The 21290-nt window shown below is 43.9% G+C and overlaps 1 protein-coding gene across 4 annotated transcripts in view; it reads left to right on the forward strand.

Moving 5' to 3' along the window:
* Nucleotides 1-3624: 3624 nt before the first annotated feature.
* Nucleotides 3625-21290, forward strand: part of LOC118089788 (uncharacterized) — a 30294-nt gene continuing 12628 nt past the window's right edge. The window contains exons 1-5 of one of the 4 annotated variants that reach the window (XM_088675162.1): nucleotides 3625-3891; nucleotides 7649-7816; nucleotides 11763-11860; nucleotides 13842-13986; nucleotides 16376-16474. In XM_088675162.1, the coding sequence (XP_088531288.1) occupies nucleotides 3750-3891; nucleotides 7649-7816; nucleotides 11763-11860; nucleotides 13842-13986; nucleotides 16376-16474 (652 nt within the window). In that variant the 5' untranslated portion in view covers nucleotides 3625-3749. Of the gene's footprint in view, nucleotides 3892-7648; nucleotides 7817-11762; nucleotides 11861-13841; nucleotides 13987-16375; nucleotides 16501-21290 lie in introns of all 4 variants that reach the window. The other 3 variants (XM_088675165.1, XM_035124696.3, XM_060277978.2) reach the window with 3 other exon arrangements.

The raw sequence follows: 21290 nt of genomic DNA on the forward strand, positions 1-21290 counted from the left end.
GAGGTCTTCTCCATTACCTGCCATCTGATACTTCAAAAACAAGGGATTTGAACCTGGGACCTGCTACATCATGTGCTGTACACCTGAGCTATAGTGTCGTCTCTACTTTCAGCTCTCTTCTGTGGCAAACCAGTGAGATTAGCATGGAAACAAATTTCTTTTCTCTCAAAAAAGCAAGACACGGGTGGCTTATATCGTAGCCACCATTTAAAGCATCCTCTATCTATTGCAAGAACTACTACTCAAAAAACAGCATTGCTGGAAAGAGGTGGACCCAGGTGGCGCTGTGGTTAAGCCACTGAGCCTAGGGCTTGCTGATCAGAAGGTCGGCGGTTTGAATCCCTGTGACGGGGTGAGCTCCCGTTGCTTGGTCCCAGCTCCTGCCAACCTAGCAGTTCGAAAGCATGTCAAAAATGCAAGTAGATAAATAGGTACCGCTACAGCGGGAAGGTAAACGGCGTTTCCATGTGCTGCTCCGGTTCTCCAGAAGCGGCTTTGTCATGCTGGCCACATGACCTGGAAGCTATACGCCGGCTCCCTCGGCCAATAATGCGAGATGAGCGCGCAACCCCAGAGTCGGTCACGACTGGACCCAATGGTCAGGGGTCCCTTTACCTTTACCTTTACCTATCTATTGCAAGAACTACTACTCAAAAAACAGCATTGCTGGAAAGAGCAGGGGAACAAAGCACAGGAACCCTTGTTAGCTTGGCTGTTTTATAGTGGTTACTTCTCTATACCTGATGGGGATACACCTGTGATTTGGGGAGGCAGCACACTTTGACAATACGCAAATTAGACAAGGATGCATATAGTAGAAATTAGGGAAAGGAGGAAAAATGACACTTGGCCATTTTTACTTACAAATTATCATAATCTCATGTTGCAGTGTTCCAACACATGTCAGCAGAATCTTCCAACTGAATGTTCTATAAATGGGCAACTCCTTTACTAAGGGTGAGTGCCACAGTCTTTTACTTCACAGTCCAGAAATATCCGGGGGACCACTGTATCCAGGGAAGCCTAGTGGAATAGCCAATTTTGGAACAGCCAAATTGCAGAGTAGCCAAGAAATCCTGGATGAAGAAGCAGAAATTAACAGGGTTATAGCCCTGTCACCCTTCCTGCTACCTGGTTTCTGAGTGCAAAGTTAAAGAATATTCAGTCATTTACATTAGTAAAATATGGCATATGCAATCATCTTTTGCTCCGTTGGTAGGGTGGGATATAAATGAAATAAATAAAACACAGTTATCTTAATCTTATCCTCGCAACAGCCTTGGAGGTCGGTTAGGCTAAGAGTTAATGACAGAATGGCCTATGGTCACCCCCTGAGCTTCATGGTTGAGTGGGAATTTGAACCCTACTCTCCCAGATTTGACACCAACCAACTACACTGGCTCACCCGCATTTTGAAGTGGTACAAGGCAAGATGCAGGTTTGGGATGGAATGCCATCAGGCACTCGGTTTATTACCTCAATGAGAACTAACCTGTATTCTTGGCCACAGTACACCTTTGTGTAGAAACATATCTATCCAGACTACATACCCCAAGGCAGACCTGCTACATATCAACCAGTATACAAATATTACAAAGGATGCTTTGGGAAACAATGGTCAAAATGGTTGGCTCAGCTGCATGCAAAAACAGCTGTGGTTACCGGTAGGTCTGGTTGCTTTATTCTACAGTGGATTCGGAGTTTCACAGAAGGTAGCTGAAAATAATGGGGAAATGGAGTAGCACACTTAGACATTTGCCTTGTAAACTCTGGAATCTTACCAGGTCCAGGAAGGCCTGAACCCAGTTTTCTCCATTCACTTTTCTACCCATTTTCTCTTAGATAGTAAAAGCATATCACACAAAGTTCCATGAGTTGAAATAGATGATTTAAATGGTTAAGTAAAAAGCTTTGGGGTCCTTACCTTTGTCTCCATGAGCTCCTTTAGCTCCAGGATGACCAGCAAGTCCCACTAGTTTAGTCAATCAACACAGGGTTTGCCCTCTCTGCAGAGTAACTGCATTAATTTTCCCCCAAATATTAACCCAATGCAGCATGTCAGTGGTGCCTGTTCAGATGGCAATAATATGAGAACGGCATTGCTGAAAGAGTCTAAACTCAGTTATAAGGGTCTGCCTTAAAGTCTGCTAATGTATGCGTGTGCACATCATTTGACGACTTCAGTATCAAGTGATAACTTGCATGTGTGGATACAATGACATAGAGGTTTCATATCGCATTGCCTTTAAAAAGTATGTTTTTCAGTGGAGTTGGTTCATAAATTCAGTTGCTCATGATCAGGAGTAGAGATATCAAGTGCATGCATTTAGCCAAAGGGCTGCATTGTCTCATGGGGACCGCATGCCAATGGTGGCTGGTCAAAAAACTGAGCAGAGCGACAGATACCGGTACAGGACTGTTTTCATTTAGTGGGCTACATTCCAGCCGAGCAAACGAGAGGTTTCTGAGTGCACACAACACATCTATTCGTCCAGACAAGTGAGGGTCGTTATTACAGTTCAAGTACACAGCATTCAAGGAGGTTGTGGAGTAGGACCAGCAAGAGCCTGCAGACTGCACAAGCTGCACTTGTGCCACCTGAATGACAAAGAGAAGGGATGGACTGCAACAACACTGGTGGGAAACCGAAAGCATTTTTCTAGTTGTTGCCATCAAGGGTGAAGGGGTCCTCTTGATTATTCACCGGAGGTTATGCCCACACATTCAAACTTCAGCGGCAGAGCTGTGCCTGCAGCACCATCGTCACAGCCTTCCTGTGTACAGTTCCATGCACAGAGGCCCCCCTCAATAGCCTACCACAAGTGTTCAGACAACACATGCAGATATCAGAGGGCAGGGCAGCAAGGTCTAGCTCCCCATTCATGCACTGACTAAACTTGAGACTTATAAGGTTTTCTGCACTGAGCCCTAGCAAACTTGGTCCCTATACACCAGACACCCCCAAACCTCGGCCCTCCAGATGTTTTGGACTACAATTCCCATCTTCCCCGACCACTGGTCCTGTTAGCTAGGGATCATGGAAGTTGTAGGCCAAAACATCTGGAGGGCCACAGTTTGGGGATGCCTGCTATACACAGGCTCTCAAGGCTGCCGCTCTGCTATCACCCTAGTAGTTGTGTAATGCATCACACACATTACAAGAATGCAGAGCTGTGTCACACTTTCTCATTTAGCCATTTAAGCATTGCTTGAGACGACAGTGCTATCGTCTCATTGACCAGGAATCAATTGGGCTAACACTGAATCACCCACTGAAGGCTGCCAGCTGCAGGCCAAGAAAACAGGTGTTTTGGTCCCCTTGGTCCCCTCAAATATTTTATTGGTTCCTGTGCAAGAAAATGGTCCCTTGAGATCTTCCACCTCTGGGGCGAATTGCTCGCTATTACTTGCCACCACAGCCCTAAAACTATGGAGGCCTAGGCGATGGTTGGGAAACCAAGGGAAGGGCGTGTCCCCTGTCGTTGCCTTCGGGAACAGAGAAGCAGATTTCCACATGGCAGACCCTCCCAAGTGTCCCTATTTTCCAGGACAGCCCCGGATTAATAGGCTTCGTGGTCCCCAGCCACGTATGCAAAGCAGGAGGAGAGCCTGCCTTTGTGCAAACAAGGGGGCTGACAGCTCCGCGGTGAGTAATCAACGTTCATTCCACTTCGAAGCCATAGCGGGCGCCGTCGAGCCCTGCCGTCATTGGAGCCCCGTTGACCTTTCCCACTGCGCGCCCTGGAGAAATGGCCCAGCAGCTCCTCCGGTGCCAGTGCGCGCCTCTCCTCAGCCGAGGCCTCCGGAGGCCGAGAGCAGCCGCGGGGACCCCCGCCGTCGTTATGCAGGCGAGCTCGGCCAGCTCGAGTGCCGGAGAGCCGGCCGGAGAAGGTGAGTCGTTCTCCGGTTTTGGGGAGCGAAGACGAAGAGCCCTTTGGAAAGCAACTTTTTCGTTTCGGCGCAAAAGCGAGCCTCCTCGGCGCCGTGGTGGGCCGGGCTGGGAGTTTTATTCTGCAGCCGCGCGGCGACGCCTGCAGGTCAGGCTCCAACGCTGCAGAAATGAAAGGACAATGCGCCAAGCAAAAATTCAGCAGGTCGAGTCCCCCAATCCCCACCCCTATCAGCTGCTGGCTTGGCAGAAGTCCTTCTGATTTTCGACTTGTATGCAGCACAAGGCTGTGGTTTTAAATGCATCTATTTATTTGAACACACACACACACCTTACAGTCACAGCGTGGTGTACAGAAACAAAGCAAATTAAACTTAATGGAAACTGGACCAGATTAAAATTCCAACAAGAGAAGAAAGCAACATCAGAAATAGTGCAAGATGGGGACACTCATCAAAGTCGTTGTTGTTGTTGCATATTTGTTTATACCCCATCTTTTTCTCTTGACAGATACGCCAGGTGGCTTGCTGGTAAAATCAGGGGAACCACTCATTAAAAACAAACATCAATAGGATCTATTAAAAGCACATTCATCCAAGCCACCTGCCATCTAAGGATGTGCAACATTTGCTGTTGTCTGAAAGACTGGTGTCAAGATGGACCTCAGTGGGCAGGGAGCTCCATGGGTGTGGAGCCACCACAGAAATGGCCCTTCCCTGTGCCCCATGTGTTGGATCTCCTCCAACACAGGGACCGTTAGGAGTGCCTCATTTGCTGACCTCAGTTTGATATGGGAAAAGGTGCTCTTTCAAGTGCTTGGAATTAGGTGCAGTACTGCCAGAAAAAAAAGATGGCACCCTTTATCGCTGTCATGAACAACTAAGGACACAATCCTAACCCTAGTTGGCAGAGATGAGGGAGTTAGGATGTGGCAGACCTCCAGTTCAGCCAGCAGGGTCCCGTCCTCAGGCCATGTAGTAAATTTGTGGCTCTTTAGGGATCTGAAGCAAGGAGCCTCTGGTATGAAAATCCACATTGGGGTTAGAATGTTAAGTCTGGACACTTGCCCAGCTATGAAGCTCACTTAGGTGATCAAAGATTTTTGCCTGTAACCTTGAGGCCTAGAACCATTAAACATGAAAGCCAACGTTCTCATGGATTCATCAAAACTTGGGCCATGTTCCCCTTCGTCTTTAAAAATCTAAAACAAGGGCTAAACTAGACTAGAGCTAATACATCCTAGAGCCAACTGTGCCTCTTTGCAGACTGTATAGGCAGTCCAATAAAAGATGGCGCACATTGCCAATACATAGTGGGTGTAATTTCACAGCGTTCGAAGTGGCTCTAATTGTGCTTTAAGCGTTCTCTCGTGGGCAGTGAGAAGGAACTTGTTCAGAGACTGAAGTCCTTCATGTTCGAGTAGGCTGAGTAAACAGCTATGATGTAAATAGACTTTGATCCATCAAGCTGCCACGTGCCTACATTTTAATGAAAGGCATTTCAGGAGTAACTAAGCATTACTAAAGACCCTTCATACTGTAGCCTCCTGGTTTTTGAAAAATATTTTATTTTCTGGTGGTCTTTCTTACCAATTCATGTGGTAGTAGTTGTATCCATTGCATGCTGAGACCAATTATAAGCCAGCTTGTGAGCTTTATGTTATTTATGCGGCTGAACATCAGCAAAGAAATATGTCATTAAAAACTTTAAAAACTTGCTTACCCTGGCTATTTAAAACAAGACAAATGAATTAAGTTATACATCTTACACAGTGTTACAAATTGTGTTTGTAGGCATGAAAATAACAACTGGTTTTAAAATACTCATTATATGAATCAATTCTCTTTGTTCTTTGAAAGGGAAAGCAGTGTCTCATAATTAGGGTTGCCATATTTCAAAAAGTAAAATTCCTGACACCCACAAAGTTGCTGAGGTTTATTTTTGGGAAACCACCCCCAAAAATAGTGATTGTAAGCTTTTGGAGCTGTTTCTGTTGTTTTTCCATCGTGTTGCCATACATCTGGGTTTCCCCTGACATTATTTTGCTTATTCTGCAAAATTCCCCCCTGACGCCATTTTTATACCCGAAAACCAGGACATATCAGGAATTTTCCTGATGTATGGCAAGGCTACTCATAATTAGCTAAGTCAGTAATGTAAGAGCAAGTTCTGTCTTCCTTAGGGTTACTGCTATTGAGAGATGACTCATTAAAAAACTGAACATCTATTTTCCATTTTAATAATTTATAATAACTCCAATGTTTTGATGCTTTGATGGTGTTTCCTGCCTGGCAGAGGGTTGGACTGGATGGCCCTTGTGGTCTCTTCCAACTCTATGATTCTATGATTCTATGTTCGTTAATTTGTATTGTGGATATTTCAGTAAAAACAAGGGGTTGTAGTACATGCATTCAAAGCAGACCTAGCACAGGGAGAACTTTCCACTGCAGCCACCTGAGTTCTTGGATTCTCCTGAGAGTTGGGGAAGGACTTTGGGGAAGGTGTGGGACAGGGGAATGGAAAATATGAGTTAATTGCCTCTAGCTAATTTCCCCAGATTTTCTCCCCAAGGGAAGCAAGCAACAAAGAATTTGTTACAGTATTTGCATAAGCATCTTATACTTCAGATGGAAACCGCTTTTGAATGTTATGAAACACTTGTTTGGAGAGCCATTGTCCAAGATTTGGAATCATGGAATCATAGAATGATATAATTGTAGAGTTAGAAGGGACCCCAAGGGTCATCTAGTCCAACCCCCTGCAGTGCAGGAGTCTCCGCTAAAGCATCCATGACAGATGGCCATCCAGCCTCTGCTTAAAAGCCTCCAAGGAAGGAGAGTCCACAGCGTCCTGAGACGGTTCCCCTGTCGAACAGCTCTTACAATGGAGAACCATTGTGGTCCATTAGACAGATTTCTATCTGGAGTACTAAATTAAAATAACTCCACTGCCTCATATGTACTGGAAACGAAATGCATGGCTTATTTGAGCTGTTCCTGGGTCTTTGTTGATTTAAAGTGGAATTTGTGCTCCCCCCATCCTTGTTTGTGAGATGCACAGGCTGCTTATGTTGGAAGCATGCACATCTTGCTGCAGGTGGCATGGACCCAAGTTCCATTTTGGACATCAAAAAGAGGTGTGAAAGTAAGACTGGTTGCATTGCCTTCAGTGTAATCAAGGCAACATTGCTCAGCTCCCAACATTTTGGAGTTTGTGGACTGAAAAAAAGAGATTCCTAGCAAGAAAAGTGAGGAATCTGGAATCTGGGGGCTATGTGCCTGACAGTTTGGGTTGGGATCAAAGTTTTAAAATGATTCCTCGTCTAAAGCATTTTTCAACCTAAGACATTCCTTTTCAATTCAGTTATTTCTTGCTGTGCCTCAGCCCATTTTTAAAATAAAAAAATCCAGCTGTTCATTATTATTAATTTCCAGGAAATGCCCAGTGTCTTAATTTTATTCTTTGTATCCAAGCCTGATGATGAACTGCCTCACACTCTTGTCTCTGGGACAGGGAACGACAAGCTGCAAACAGATTGAATCCAGCCCATAGTGTTAGTTGTGTTCATGATGACATTGTAAACATGATACAGTATTAGCTTTACCTACTAACCGTTTCACGTGTCACCCCCTTCAGCCAGTCTTCCAAAATGTAGTTTACTATATTAATGGGTGACTCTAAAAAGGGGGGGGGGAAAGGAAAAGAAAGAATTAATAACCACACACCAGGGTTTCTTTTTGACCTGTTCTGTTTTCTCAGGAAGAAGGAATGTAATTACTGAAATCCGTGGGACCATAATGACAATTGGCATCAACAGGCCGGAAGCCAGGAATGCTGTGAACCAGGAGACTGCAGGATTGCTGGTGGAGGCTTTCAGATCGTTTGAAGAGAACAGCACGTTGACTGTGGCTGTGCTTCATGGGTTGGGTGAGGCCTTTATGCTGTATTCCTGGGCCATTCCTGAGCCTATGCAATGGCCATTGAGGGCCATTGGCAATGCAAGTGAACTGTCCTTTCCCCCTGCCCAGAAACTGGGTGTAACTGGGTGTGAGGTGACAGGTAAAGAGTGTCTTTAGTAAGGTGTGTTGGGAAGAAGTAGGGGGAGAACACAAAGACGGAGATCCATCTTGGGGCAGGCTGGCTGAAGGCCGAGTGGGAAAGATGCCTGGCTCTCTCCAGTGCTGCACTGCTGTGCGGAACAAGTGCCTCTTGAAAGGACCATGCTGTAAGATCTGGACTCCCTCCCTCCAAACTCAGATGTAAATATATGAATAGATCATACTTCTAAAAACTACAGCAACCTCTGCTGCATCTTCAGTTTTCCAAAGGAGGACAGACCCTGGAATCCCATGAATGGCTCTGCAGGGATTGGGGTGGCCTGTAACAATACTCTTCAGTCGTGCTCTCATTCGAAACCCTTTCCATCCAGCGTTCAATGTTCTGCATATACAGTAAGCCCACAACTTCCACACATTTAATTTGTGAACATTCAGCTTTAGACACATAGCAATATAAATAAATAAATGAAAAGAGGGCAGGGTTCTGGGGAAAATAACCTTGGCAATCTCACCAACCATTGAACCCAGTGGGCTTTGACTAGATGTGGTTTTGACTTTTAGCACAATCCAAGGAACATAGCCCCTGCACAAATTACGGGCCTACTGTACACTTAAAACTGTAATATTTGAATAGACACAAGAGCAAATTGATGCAAGAGGTATGAAGGGTATTTGTGTCATAAAAGCCTTAAAATAAGTTATCTGCTGTGGCTCGGGATATTTGCGCCAGCATCCAGAACTCATACATGCCTACAAAATTTCCCCTGGTAGTGAGTAGGAGCAACCATGATCCTTGGCTTAGCATTCCATCTTCAAGGAAACCATGGTTGATAAGCACAGAACAAACCTTGGCTTCTGATTGTGGTTTGTATGGAGAGAAACAAACCATGATCCCCATGGTTTGGATGCAACACTAGTGTTTGGATGCAACACTAAGCCAAGCATTGTGGTTTGTAGCTCCCACTTGCTTTAGCGGAGAGGAGTGAAGTGGGAGCAGTCTGCGTGTTCATGGTTTAACCATGGCTTCCCGTGATGTGCGAACACAACCACGATGTTGGCTAGAATCACATTGTGAAGGATCAGTTAAGTTTTTAACCAAGGAAAACAGCTGCCAGTGGCAACGGGCACCAAAAAATAATGGTGGTTATTTGGAGTGAGGCGTACCTTTTTCCAGGCCTTCTGAAAGCAGTTCTTTGAACCAAAAAAAAAAAAAAAAAAATGAAATGGGCAACCCACTTGGCACAAACTTTAGAAAATTGGCCATTGTGATATGTGATAATGAATCACACATTTAAATATGCGAGCGATAGTTGCAGCTACCAGCATGACAACATAACAAGCTTTCAGAGAAAAGCAAAACAGAGCGCGGGTTTTTCCTTCCTCATCTCTCCTTCCTCAGTAGATGGTCTACTTAACAATTCTGCTCTATAATTACAATATTTACTTTGCTGAGATAAAGAAAAACAGTATTTAGTGGAATCAGAAGCAGCTGCATTATTGGTAGTCTTGAGGGGGAAAGGATAGAGATTAGAGTTGGAAACTTTAAAACAAGAAAGATTTATGTATATTTTTGTTTTTTTAAGGGCTTTGTCCCTCAAGGATGTGTATACATAAGGTTATTTTTAGACCATCAATTTGATTGAGAAAATTATAGTGTTGGGACTTGATCCGAGAACAGTGGTCCCATCTGTTAAGCTCATATCTGGGTGATGCCTGCTTTGTGGCCTTTTATGTGCTGGGCTCAGCAAGTGAGTTATTCCCCTCCTCCCTTCACTGCACAGTTGCAGAGCTGGTTCTTAAAGTAAATACTGCGGGCACTCGTGCTTTGGTTTTCATCATGGTGGCACAGTCAACAGCAGCTCTTTCTTCTGCTTCCAACGCACACAAGAAGTCATGGTTCCCCCGCCACACAAGAAAAGGCTTGAATTAGCTGCCTGTGCGGTAGAGGAGGGAGTAGGGAGACACGGTTTTTGCTGATGACGTGGAGGATGTGCTGGCCGGTATACATGCCATCAGGAACCCTTTGAATGAAATTCTTGGCTGTGGTTAAAATGCTTCTTGCCCGGGGGGGGCGGGGATGATGTGCCCCTGTTAGGTTTTTGTACTGGAAGTTATTAAAATGCCATTCTAAAAAAGGGAGTGAATTTGATACACTTACATCCCCCCCACCCCAATTTCAGGTTTTGGCTGTTCTAATATTAGACTTAGGATGAAAAGCAATTTTGATTATTTTAATTCTGTGCTTTGTGCTCTGTATAGTGTAACTTTGTGTTGTGAACCGCCCTGAGACCTACGGGTATAGGGCAATATACAACTTATACAACTTTAATGAAGGAGGAGGAGGAGGAGGTTGATTTGGCCTGCAAAGTTTAATTTAGTTGATCACAAGCTGCAGACCAACCAGCAAAAAAAGGCAAAAGCAATTTTAGACTGCATTAACAGCAGTTCAAATGCATGCCAGTGCAAGCAGATAAATAGATACTGCTTCTGCGTTTCTGTGCGCTCTGGTTTCCATCATGGTGTCCTGTTGCTCCAGAAGCGGTTTGGTGATGCTAGCCACATGACCCAGAAAACTGTCTGTGGACAAACACCGGCTCCCTCGGCCTGAAAGCGAGATGAGCGCTGCCACCCCATAGTTGCCTTTGACTGGACTTAACCGTCCAGGGGTCCTTTTCCTTTCCCTTTTTGTTTGGTCAGACTGCATCTGGAGTATTGTATCCAATTATGGACACCACATTTTAAGGAGGACATCAACAAAGTGGAGTACACCCAGTGGGGGGTCGGGGGTCAACCAGGATAGTGAGAGTTCATCAGGAACATAGTCCCATGAGAGACTGTTGAAAAAGCACCATGAGTGGTATTCAACTAAGTGTTACTCAGAGGAGACCCATTGAAATTAATGAGCATGATTATTTCAGTAGGTCAATTCTGACTAAAACTTAGTTTTACCACCCAGTGTGTTTAGCCTACGGAAGATAAGAGTAAGTGGGGGATATAATATAATAATAATATAATAATAATAATTTATTATTTATACCCCGCCCATCTGGCTGGGTTTCCCCAGACACTCTGGGCGGCTTACAACAGAAAAATGAAAAAAAAACAATTAAACATTAAAAGCCTCCCTAAACAGGGCTGCCTTCAGATGTTTTCTAAAAATCTGGTAGTTGTTTTCCTCTTTGACATCTGATGGGAGGGCGTTCCACAGGGCAGGCGCCACCACTGAGAAGGCCCTCTGCCTGGTTCCCTGCAACTTGGCTTCTCGCAACGAGGGAACCGTCAGAAGGCCCTCGGTACTGGACCTCAGTGTCCGGGCAGAACGATGGGGGGTGGAGACGCTCCTTCAAACAAATAGTGGTCTTCAAACAGCTGAAGAGCTAACATGCAGAAGATGGAGTGGACATAAATCAGGTCTAGAACCAATGAGGGGAAATTGCAGGGAATCGGCTTTTGCCTAAGCATTAGCAGAAACCTCCTGGTGGTATGAGCTGTGTTAGACCATGGGAAAGGCTTCCTTGGGAGGTGGTGTGTTTTCCTTTGGTCGAGATATGTACATGGAGACTAGATGGGCATATGTCAAGGATGCTGTAGTTTCATCCTGCTCTGCAGGTCTTGGATGATCTCAGAGGTTGCTTCCAACTCTGCTATTCCATGAAAATTCCTCTACCCCATTGAAGAGCATCTAGAATGGCTCAAATAACCAAGAGCCTAGCCAAACAACAAAAAAGGCCGAATAGAAACCAAACTTTTTTTCTTTATTCCATAATCTTAACTTTTGTGTGTGTCTTTCTTCTTCTATGTGTGTGTGTTTTTAGGTGGCAATTTTTGTGCTGGTTATGATTTGAAGGAGTTGGCCCACGCCCCAACCTCTATCAAATTGGAACAAGATGTCACCCAAACGCCTGGCCCCATGGTATGTTCCGGAAGGAAATCCTGACGATTTTCTGAAAATCTGATGCCCTTCTCCACGGTAGTGTTTTGTTTCGCTATGGAAACCACAGCGCTTTTCAGTTAAATTTATAGACATTTTAAAAAAAAGTGGGAGGGAAAAGAGGAATCTTTCCTTCTCAGAAAATAACTCAAACCAAATGGGATTGTTTTCCCAAAAGAAAAGTTGTAATTTGTCTACTCCCAGCAAACGTGGGAATCAAGCACACTGTGCCCTGTGCTTTATATAATGTGAACTTGGTGTTTGAGTGTGCAGGGCCAGTTGTAGTGCCTATGGAAGCAGAGGTAAATAATGCAGTGTGGATGGGAAAGCTGTGATTCAGTCTACATGAGCATTAATTTGCGGTGCTGCTTCTTGCTTGCCCATGAATCACACAATATGTTTTGTTTCCTTCATGTATCACTGGGTTCGATAGACAAGAGTGAGTAACCCATGACCCTCCACATGTGGCTTGACTACAACTCCCCTGACCATTGGCCACGCAGCCTGGGGCTGATGGGAACATCTGGAATAGCCACTAATCCAGACACTAAAGGCATAGACTTTGAACTGATTTATCAGGATTATATTCTTAAAGGACATCAGAGGAGACAAAAGAGATGTGAGAAGAGGTGCCACGAAGTATGGGTTTTTGTTAGTTTTTAAATACGTTTAATAGCCCTGTAATGATAAGGGTTGCTTCTCAAATTCTGGGTGGGCAGTGGTTGTGGCCTGGCATGGCTCCCCCAGGATGCGGAAAATATTTTCTCCCTCACGGCTGGCTATTGGGATCCTCAGCTGGCTATGAGGGGTGATGGGATTGCCAGCCAAAACATTGAATCTGATGAGGCCAATGGTAGCCTTTGTGGGGTGTGGGCCATAACCCAGGCACAACCCTGTTCGATTATCAGCCTTCAGCCAGAAGGCTAATACAGGTTACATGCACAATGCCTGAGCCAAAGCCTACCTAGATCTGTAATCTGAGTGGACAGTATAGGACGCTATCTTCCAGAGATGCCTCAAAAGTCTATTTGGGTGTTTATTTAGCTGAACGTGTGAAGGGGCTGTGGGGGTCATTGTGTGTGCCCCTTCATTCCTCTGTAGCTGGATTTTAACTGAATGCGACCAAATGTTCTCCTCCCAGTGGTTGCGAACACCATGTGAAGAAGGTTTCCAGTTATAGGAAGGACTGTAACCACTTCCACTGTGGTTCCACCTGAATGTGTACAAGCTCCTGTCAGACCTTCCCCTTCAACATGGGAAGAAGGGCAGCATACGCAACTCCTCCATGGACACAATCAACAAATGTCTGAATGTATTTTTTGGTTTCTGGAGACTTGGACATAAAGGGCTCCCCTCAGTAATCCTAGATGGCGGGCCTCTTGCTTAAGGGATGGGCGAAATGCAATTAACTTCTTTTTCCTTGGAATTGAACATGGTAAAAAGGTAAAGGTAAAGGGACCCCTGACCATTAGGTCCAGTCGTGACCGACTCTGGGGTTGCACGCTCATCTCGCGTTATTGGCCGAGGGAGCCGGCGTATAGCTTCCAGGTCGTGTGGCCAGCATGACAAAGCCGCTTCTGGCGAACCAGAGCAGCACATGGAAATGACGTTTACCTTCCCGCTGTAGCGGTTCCTATTTATCTATTTGCATTTTGACGTGCTTTTGAACTGCTAGGTTGGCAGGAGCTGGGACCAAGCAACGGGAGCTCACCCCGTCACAGGGATTCGAACCGCCGACCTTCTGATCAGCAAGCCCTAGGCTCAGTGGTTTAACCCACAGCACCACCTGGGTCCTGTAATTTCCAGCTAACGTGGACACACTTCGCACGTTAGTTTTGACTATATGCTCTGCATCACCGTGAATGTTATTAATACGTTGTCTCTGGGTCAATACTGATTGGAATATACTGTATTCTAGTCCTATTGAATAATAGTTCTAACACTATTCCAATACCTGTTACAGGGTCCTTCCCGGATGAAGTTTTCTAAGCCAGTGATTGCTGCAGTGAGTGGATATGCAGTGGCTGGTGGGCTTGAACTATCCCTCTTGGCTGACTTGCGTGTGGTAGAAGAAAGTGCTATCTTCGGAGTGTTCTGTAGGCGTTTCGGTATGTTTTGTGAATTGCATGGAGTTTGGTTTCGAATGGGTATAAAAAGTGTGTGCGCCCTATATCTTTATGGTCGGCACAGCACATGGCCTCTGATTAGTTGATTAAGCTGCTAATTAAGGTTTACAGCGCTGACAAAAATGGGATAGGCTATAAAAGTATCAAAAGAGATTTTTTTTAAAAAACAACCTTTTTTTTTAATGTGAACAGTCTACTATACCTGCTCAAAAGACTTGCGAGCAGATTGGCACAGCTGACTTACTGAGTATATGTAGTAAATACATAGTAGGGCCAGTTTGGCTCAGCGGAGAGTGAAGCTATTTCGTCTTCAAATTGAAGATATTTTTGCAGCGCACGTCGTGTTCATTAATTTCAATGTGTTTACTCTGAGCAGAACTTCACTGAGTCCCACCCAATGGATTCATGGAGACTTAGGGTGGAATGCAGTGTTGCCCTGATGGTTCCATCAGGGAAAGCACTTCGGCTTGCCAGATGGAACAATGTCTCCTCTCCACCACCAACCCACATGCTGCTCCAGAGTTTATCGTAGCCCAGGGCTTCCACTGATGGGTCTCATTAGTTCATAGAATTGTAGAGTTGGAAGGAACCACGAAAATCATCTAGTCCAACTTCCTGCAATGTAAGGATCTTTTGCCCAATTCGGGCTAAACCCCACAATCCTGAGTTTAAGAGTCTCATGCTGTACTGAGCTATCCCTCAGGATAGTTGAATCCTGTCCTTACTCTCTGGCCACTATTCTTGGGCATTTCAGACAAATTGCTGACTTGAACTGTTTCCTTGCTCACTACACTAATTTTGCACTAGCTAAAGTCAGCCAAGGGTATAAAACATCTGAAAAGGGAACCACTGCAGACCAGGAAAAGATGGAAATTCAACAGGTGCAGGGGACAGGTTCATTGACACCGGCATTACTAAGCATAATTAGAATCAGAAATTAAAGAATTAAAAGAATGACCGCTTCCCCAACATAAAGGGGAGGCGCATTTTGCGCAGTCGCGCGCAGCCCCCCTTGGGAACCCTAGGGCAGATCTGGAAGTTTGGAGGCTGGCACAGCCTACCTGAGGCTGGAGGCTGGAGTCACCGCCCACTCCATCAGCCGACCAATCCGGCCGAAGGGGGCGTGCCAGGGGGATAGGCCAGGTAGGATCAGGTAGGCTTACCTGCACACAAAGAAGAGGGGCCATTCCTGGGAAGCAGCCGACCCGGAAGCTCCCTTTGCCAATAACGCGAGATGAGCGCCCCAACCGCAGAGTCGGTCACAACTCGACCTAATGGTCAGGGGTCCCTTTATCTTTTAAAGAAGCATTTGCTCAAATTGCACTGGGATCAATACACCTGATATCAGTACATTTGTCTCCTGTGCTTGCTGGGTTTTCAGAGTGTTGGAAGTAGCCGTGTTGTTTGCACATCACAGTAAACCGAAAGCCGCGCAAGGGCTGATTGTGCCCTGCTCATGCTGGGGAGAAACAATCCATGGCATCACATGATGTCTGCTCAAACAGATAATGATTGATAAGCCAAGTGCAAACCTTGGCTTGGGAACCAGTGTGGTGTAGTGGTTAAGAGCAGTGGACCCGTAATCTGGTGAACCGGGTTTGATTCCCTGCTCCTCCAGTGTGCCAGAGAGCCAGTGTGGTGTAGTGGTTAAGAGCGGTAGACTTGTAATCTGGGGAACCGGGTTCGTGTCTCCGCTCCTCCACATGCAGCTGCTGGGTGACCTTGGGCTAGTCACACTTCTCTGAAGTCTCTCAGCCCCACACACCTCACAGAGTGTTTGTTGTGGGGGAGGAAGGGAAAGGAGATTGTGAGCCGCTTTGAGACTCCCTCGGGTAGTGATAAAGCGGGATATCAAATCCAAACTCTTCTTCTTGGCTTAGGGTGGTTTGCTAGGAGTGAATCAAACCATGGTGCTTGGCTTGCACATGACCCTAAGCTCAAATATCATGATTTGCTTCTCCCCAGTGTAATCAGGGAGGAATGAAGTGGATGTGATTGGCTTGTGCACAGCAAACCATGGTTTATGGCTTACTGCGATTGTGAACATAGCCAGAGTCTCTGTAGGACACATCTCATTGCTTACCTTTTGGCCATGTGTTTCATGATAAGAAGGCAGTTGGATGGTAGATGAGGATTATACATGCCTTTATCCCACATTATGGGAGTATAACGTGTTAGGGTTGCCATATTTTGAGGAGCAAAATGACGACTCTCATTTTGCATACCCATGAAAAAGTGGGTGTGTCCTAGAAAAAGAGGACAATGGCGACCCTAGTTTCAGAGACATTAAGATTCCAGTTTGCTTAAAACTTGCTTATTTGAGTGGGGGTTCCCCCCTTTAACTATTGTTGGTTGGTTGTTGTTTTTTAAGGTGTTCCGCTGATAGATGGTGGCACTGTTAGACTACCAAAGCTAATTGGCCTTTCACGCGCGCTGGATCTCATCCTCACTGGGCGGCCCGTTGGTGCACAGGAAGCATTTCAGCTTGGGCTTCCTGTCGTGCCGCGCAGCCATTCAGTCGGGTTTCAGTTCAGCTGAGCTGAAACCGACGCGTCAAGGACTGGGCGCCCTGCTCCGGCGAAGCGGGCACCCTCAGAAATCTCAAGAGGGGCTTCTTGAGAACATGGACGGTCCGGCAGCGCAGTTTTGCGGGCTCCCCCCTCCCCGGAAAGGCTTAATTTTGAGCCCCCGAGAGCGAGGGGGTCGGAGCTGCAGCGCTATGGTGGACACAGCACTCTCCTTGACAGCGTGAAGCCGCAGGACTGAATGGCAACAGCGGGCGATTCTTCCTAACAAAAGGCTAAAGAATGGACCGTGAGTACTTAGGATATTAATCTGACTTAATTTGGAATAAATTGGCCACGGATAAGGGGTTTAAAAGAAGGAAGCCAGCCCCTTTCTACTGATTGAAACGGCAGCAGCAAAAGTTACTGAAGCCGCAAAGACTTTTTTCTTTCTAAGACTCTTTCTGGAGAGCTGTCAAACCTCCCCCATAGAGAGGGGGGGGGGAGACGATTTAGGTGTACTTAGAGAGCAATTAAGCAATTAAGCAATAAAGATCTAAAGGGAGTCATTTGCTGGAAACGGAGGACCTGTCAGCTCAGCCAGAGAATAGAGGCTTTGTTAGTGTAACAATGCCTCAAAAGAACTGAAAAAGAGCTGTTGAAGTCTGCCTCTTTTTAACTATTTGTAAAATTGGAGACAGTGTTATTTGGGAGTTAAGGACTTGCCACATTGTTGGAACTAAGTTATATTAAGAAGACTGCAATAGACTTTGTTGGATTTTGACTATACCCCTATGGACAGAAAGAAAGTACTTGCCGCCTGTGAGAAAGGAGCCTGATTTCCAGCACCTACCCAGTTGTTTGGGTTACAAGAAGGTTTGATGACCTTGGGAGCCAGCTGGGGGAAAGTGAGTGTTTTCCAGCATTGCAGCCTCTGTTGGTAATACAGGGGTGTTTCGAACTAAGAGGAAACGAAAGTAAATTCCAGCACGTTGGCTGCTGTGTGGATTACAAAATATTTTGGGTTTTGGAGAAAGAGAAAGTGTGTTCCAGCACATCAGCTGCTGTGTGGATTACAAATGATTTTTGGTTTGGTTGTGGAAGAACTTATGTGATTTCCAGCACGTTGGCTGCTGTGTGGATTACAAAATAATTTTAAGGGCAGGAATCCCACTGGTCTAGCACGCTAGCTGCTAAGTGGATTATAAAATTGGGGACTCTGCAAAGAAGGCATCTCTTTGGAATTAGAGACATAATAATTGCATTGTGGATTACAGTTTTCTGGCTTGGAAAGGCACATTAGCTGCCTGGTGGATTACAAATTATTTGGCAATCATAAAGGTGGAATATATAAATAAAAAATGTCGGGCACCGACAAAAAAATGCAATTGAGAAGGGATTCTAAAGATCAAGTTTTTCAAGAGCAAATTTTGGAATTTATGAAAGAAAATAAGCAGAGTCTACAAAGTTTAACTAAAGAGGTAAAAGCCACCACAAAGTGTCTCCAGGAATTTAAAGAAGAATTTGGTGTGATGAAAAAAGATCTTCAGGAAGTTAAAACACAGGTCTCTGGTTTAAATGTGAGAGTAACAGACATTGAAACAACTAAGCTAATAGACTTAGAAAAGTTGCAGGAAGAAACACAAATTAGGCTTGCTTTTATTGAACTACGGGATAAGGAGAATCAATTAAGACTCAGGAATTTGCCGGAGCTGGAGAAGGGAAAAGGAGATTTGGGAGATTTAATCGCACAAGAATTTTCTGATTGGTGGGGCCTGGACAAAGAAGAGATAAAAGCCACTATTTTGAGGGCTTACAGAGTAGGCCCAAAAAAGAAAAAGGATTCCAATTTCTTGAATGACTGTATAGTGGTTTTTCAAACAAAGGAGCAAAGAGATAAGATACTAGGTCACCACTACCAGAAAAAATTGGAAGTTCTCCAGCATACGGTAATTTTGTTTAAAGAAACTCCTAAATTCTTTTTGGCTAAAAGAAATAAATATTTAGACCTGACAACGATTTTGACGAGGAAAAATATTTTCTTTAAATGGAAATTTCCAGAAGGCCTGGCATTTAAATACAAACAAAAAGAATACAAGATCCGATCGGTTGAGGATAAAAGAAGATTTTTGGAAAGCCACGCAGAGGATTTTAAATCACCAACTGGAGGAGGCCAAGGTTTGGGAGCAGGAGCTGGACCAGGAGCATTCGATTTAGAATTGCTGGCAGGAGCAGGAGCAGGGATTGGCGCTGGACCAGGAGACGAAGATTAAACTTTAAAGTAAAACAAGATGGCGTTAAGAGTACTTTCGTGGAACGTGAATGGACTAAATTCATGCGTTAAAAGAAGGAAGATTTATCATGTAGTTAAAAAACAGAATTTGGACATTATCTGTTTACAAGAGACCCATGTAATTAGGACTCATAGAAGAATTTTACAAAATAAGTTATTGGGCCAAGAATTTATATCTTCTGATAAAGTTAAGAAAAGAGGGGTAGTCATCTATGTAAAGGAAAAATATAACCCTAGACTATTGTTTAAGGATGAAACAGGGAGATATATCGCAGTGGAAATATCTCTGCAAGGCGAAAAATGTTTGATACTTGGAATTTATGCACCAAATGAAGCTAAATCAGACTTTTTCAAGAACATTCATACTGCGCTGTTGGAATATTTGGATTATAAGATCATAATGATGGGAGATTTTAATGGGGCTGTATCGACTATGATGGATAGAACTCAAAGACAAAAAATATCTAATGATGGCAAGCTTCCAAAAACATTCTTTGATTTGGTGGAGAATTTTGATTTAGTAGATGTTTGGAGGCTAAAAAATCCATTAGAAAAAGAGTTCACTTTTTTTTCGGACTCGCAAAAGTCAGGAAGTAGATTGGACTATATTTGGATTACAAAGGACTTATGTCCAAAAGTGACAAAAAGCGAGATATGCCCCAGAACTTATTCAGACCACAACGCAGTTTTAATGGAGTTAAAACAGTACCTGCAGGGTTCTTTTAGATGGAGGATGAATGACTCTTTACTGAGAAATGAGCAGATAAATAATAAGGCCCAGAAGATGTTGAAAGATTATTTTGAATTAAATCTGAACAAAGGACAAAATATTACAATGGTTTGGGATGCCGGCAAAGCAGTAATGAGAGGATTCTTGATTCAACAGAATACAATTTGGAAGAAGAGGAGGAATGAAAAGAAGGAAAAGATTTTAGACAAATTGAAAGAAAAAGAAAAAAAATTGAGAGATAATCCAAAAAGTCAGGAAGTTCAAAAAGAGATAAAAGCTTTGCAGGTGCAGTACTCCCAAATAATAAATGAAGAAATTGAATGGAAAATTAGAAGAATGAAGCAAAGATCTTTCGAATCGGCCAATAAATGTGGAAAATTGTTGGCTTGGCAATTGAAGAAAAGACAAAAAGAGAATACAATTATAAAGATTATGGATGAAGGAAAATCTATTGAGAACCCTGCAGAGATACGGAAATGCTTTACAAAATATTACAAACAGTTATATAAAAGGGAAAAAGAAGATTTAGATGGAATTGAGAAGTTTATAAAAGAAAATGGACTGCAAAAAATTCCAACACAACAAAAGAGCCTACTGAATGGATTGATTACAAGACAGGAGGTTGAAACAGCAATACAAGAATTGAAAAACGACAAAGCCCCAGGACCTGATGGACTTACCTCCAAGTACTACAAAACATTAAAAAACTGGTTGATACAACCATTAATGGAGGTAGCAAATGAGATTTTAGGGGGGGGCAAAGCACCAGAGACTTGGAAAGAAGCTTTTATCTCTCTGATACCAAAACCGGATGTGGATAAGACTCAGGTTAAAAATTACAGACCAATCTCCTTACTAAATGTGGATTATAAGATATTTGCTAGTATTTTGGCATCAAGATTGAAAAGGGTGTTGAAAGACTTAATTCATAAAGACCAGGCAGGATTCCTGCCTGGTAGACATATGAAAGACAATGTGAGAATTATAATAGATATTCTTGAGAGATTGGAAGTGAAAATAAACACCAAAGCAATGTTAATTTTTGTAGATGCCGAAAAAGCTTTTGATAATATCTCTTGGAATTTTATGAAAAGAAATTTTGTAAAAATGGAGGTTGGCCAAAACTTTGTTAATGGGATTAATGGTATTTACTCTGAGCAAAGAGCTAAGATTATTGTAAATAATGTGGTCTCAGAAGAGATAAGAATTGAGAAAGGAACAAGACAAGGGTGCCCACTCTCCCCCCTGCTATTCATTTCCGTTCTGGAGGTTTTGTTGAACATGATAAGGAACGATGATGGTGTTAAAGGAATTACAGTGGGTACAAAACAATATAAGTTAAAAGCCTTTGCAGACGATTTAGTACTGACCTTGCAGAACCCTGAACAGAGTGCAGTGAGAGTACTGCAGATAATTCAAGAGTTTGGCAGTGTGGCAGGCTTTAAGTTAAATAAAGGGAAAACTAAAGTACTAGAAAAGAACTTGACATTGCAAGAGAGACAGAATATAGAGGATTGCACAGGACTGAAGTGTGTAAAAAAGGTGAAATACCTAGGAGTTAATATGACGTCAAAAAATTTGAACTTGTATAAAGACAATTATGAGAAACTTTGGAAAGAAATCCAAAGAGATTTGGAAGTATGGTCAAGGTTGAAATTGTCCTTAATGGGAAGAATTGCAACTGTTAAAATGAATGTATTGCCGAGAATGTTGTTTTTATTTCAGGCCCTACCGATAGTTGACAAAATGAAATGTTTTC

Source organism: Zootoca vivipara, chromosome 8 (assembly GCF_965207765.1).
Source record: "Zootoca vivipara chromosome 8, rZooViv2.hap1.1, whole genome shotgun sequence".
In the NCBI taxonomy this organism is placed as follows: domain Eukaryota; kingdom Metazoa; phylum Chordata; class Lepidosauria; order Squamata; family Lacertidae; genus Zootoca; species Zootoca vivipara.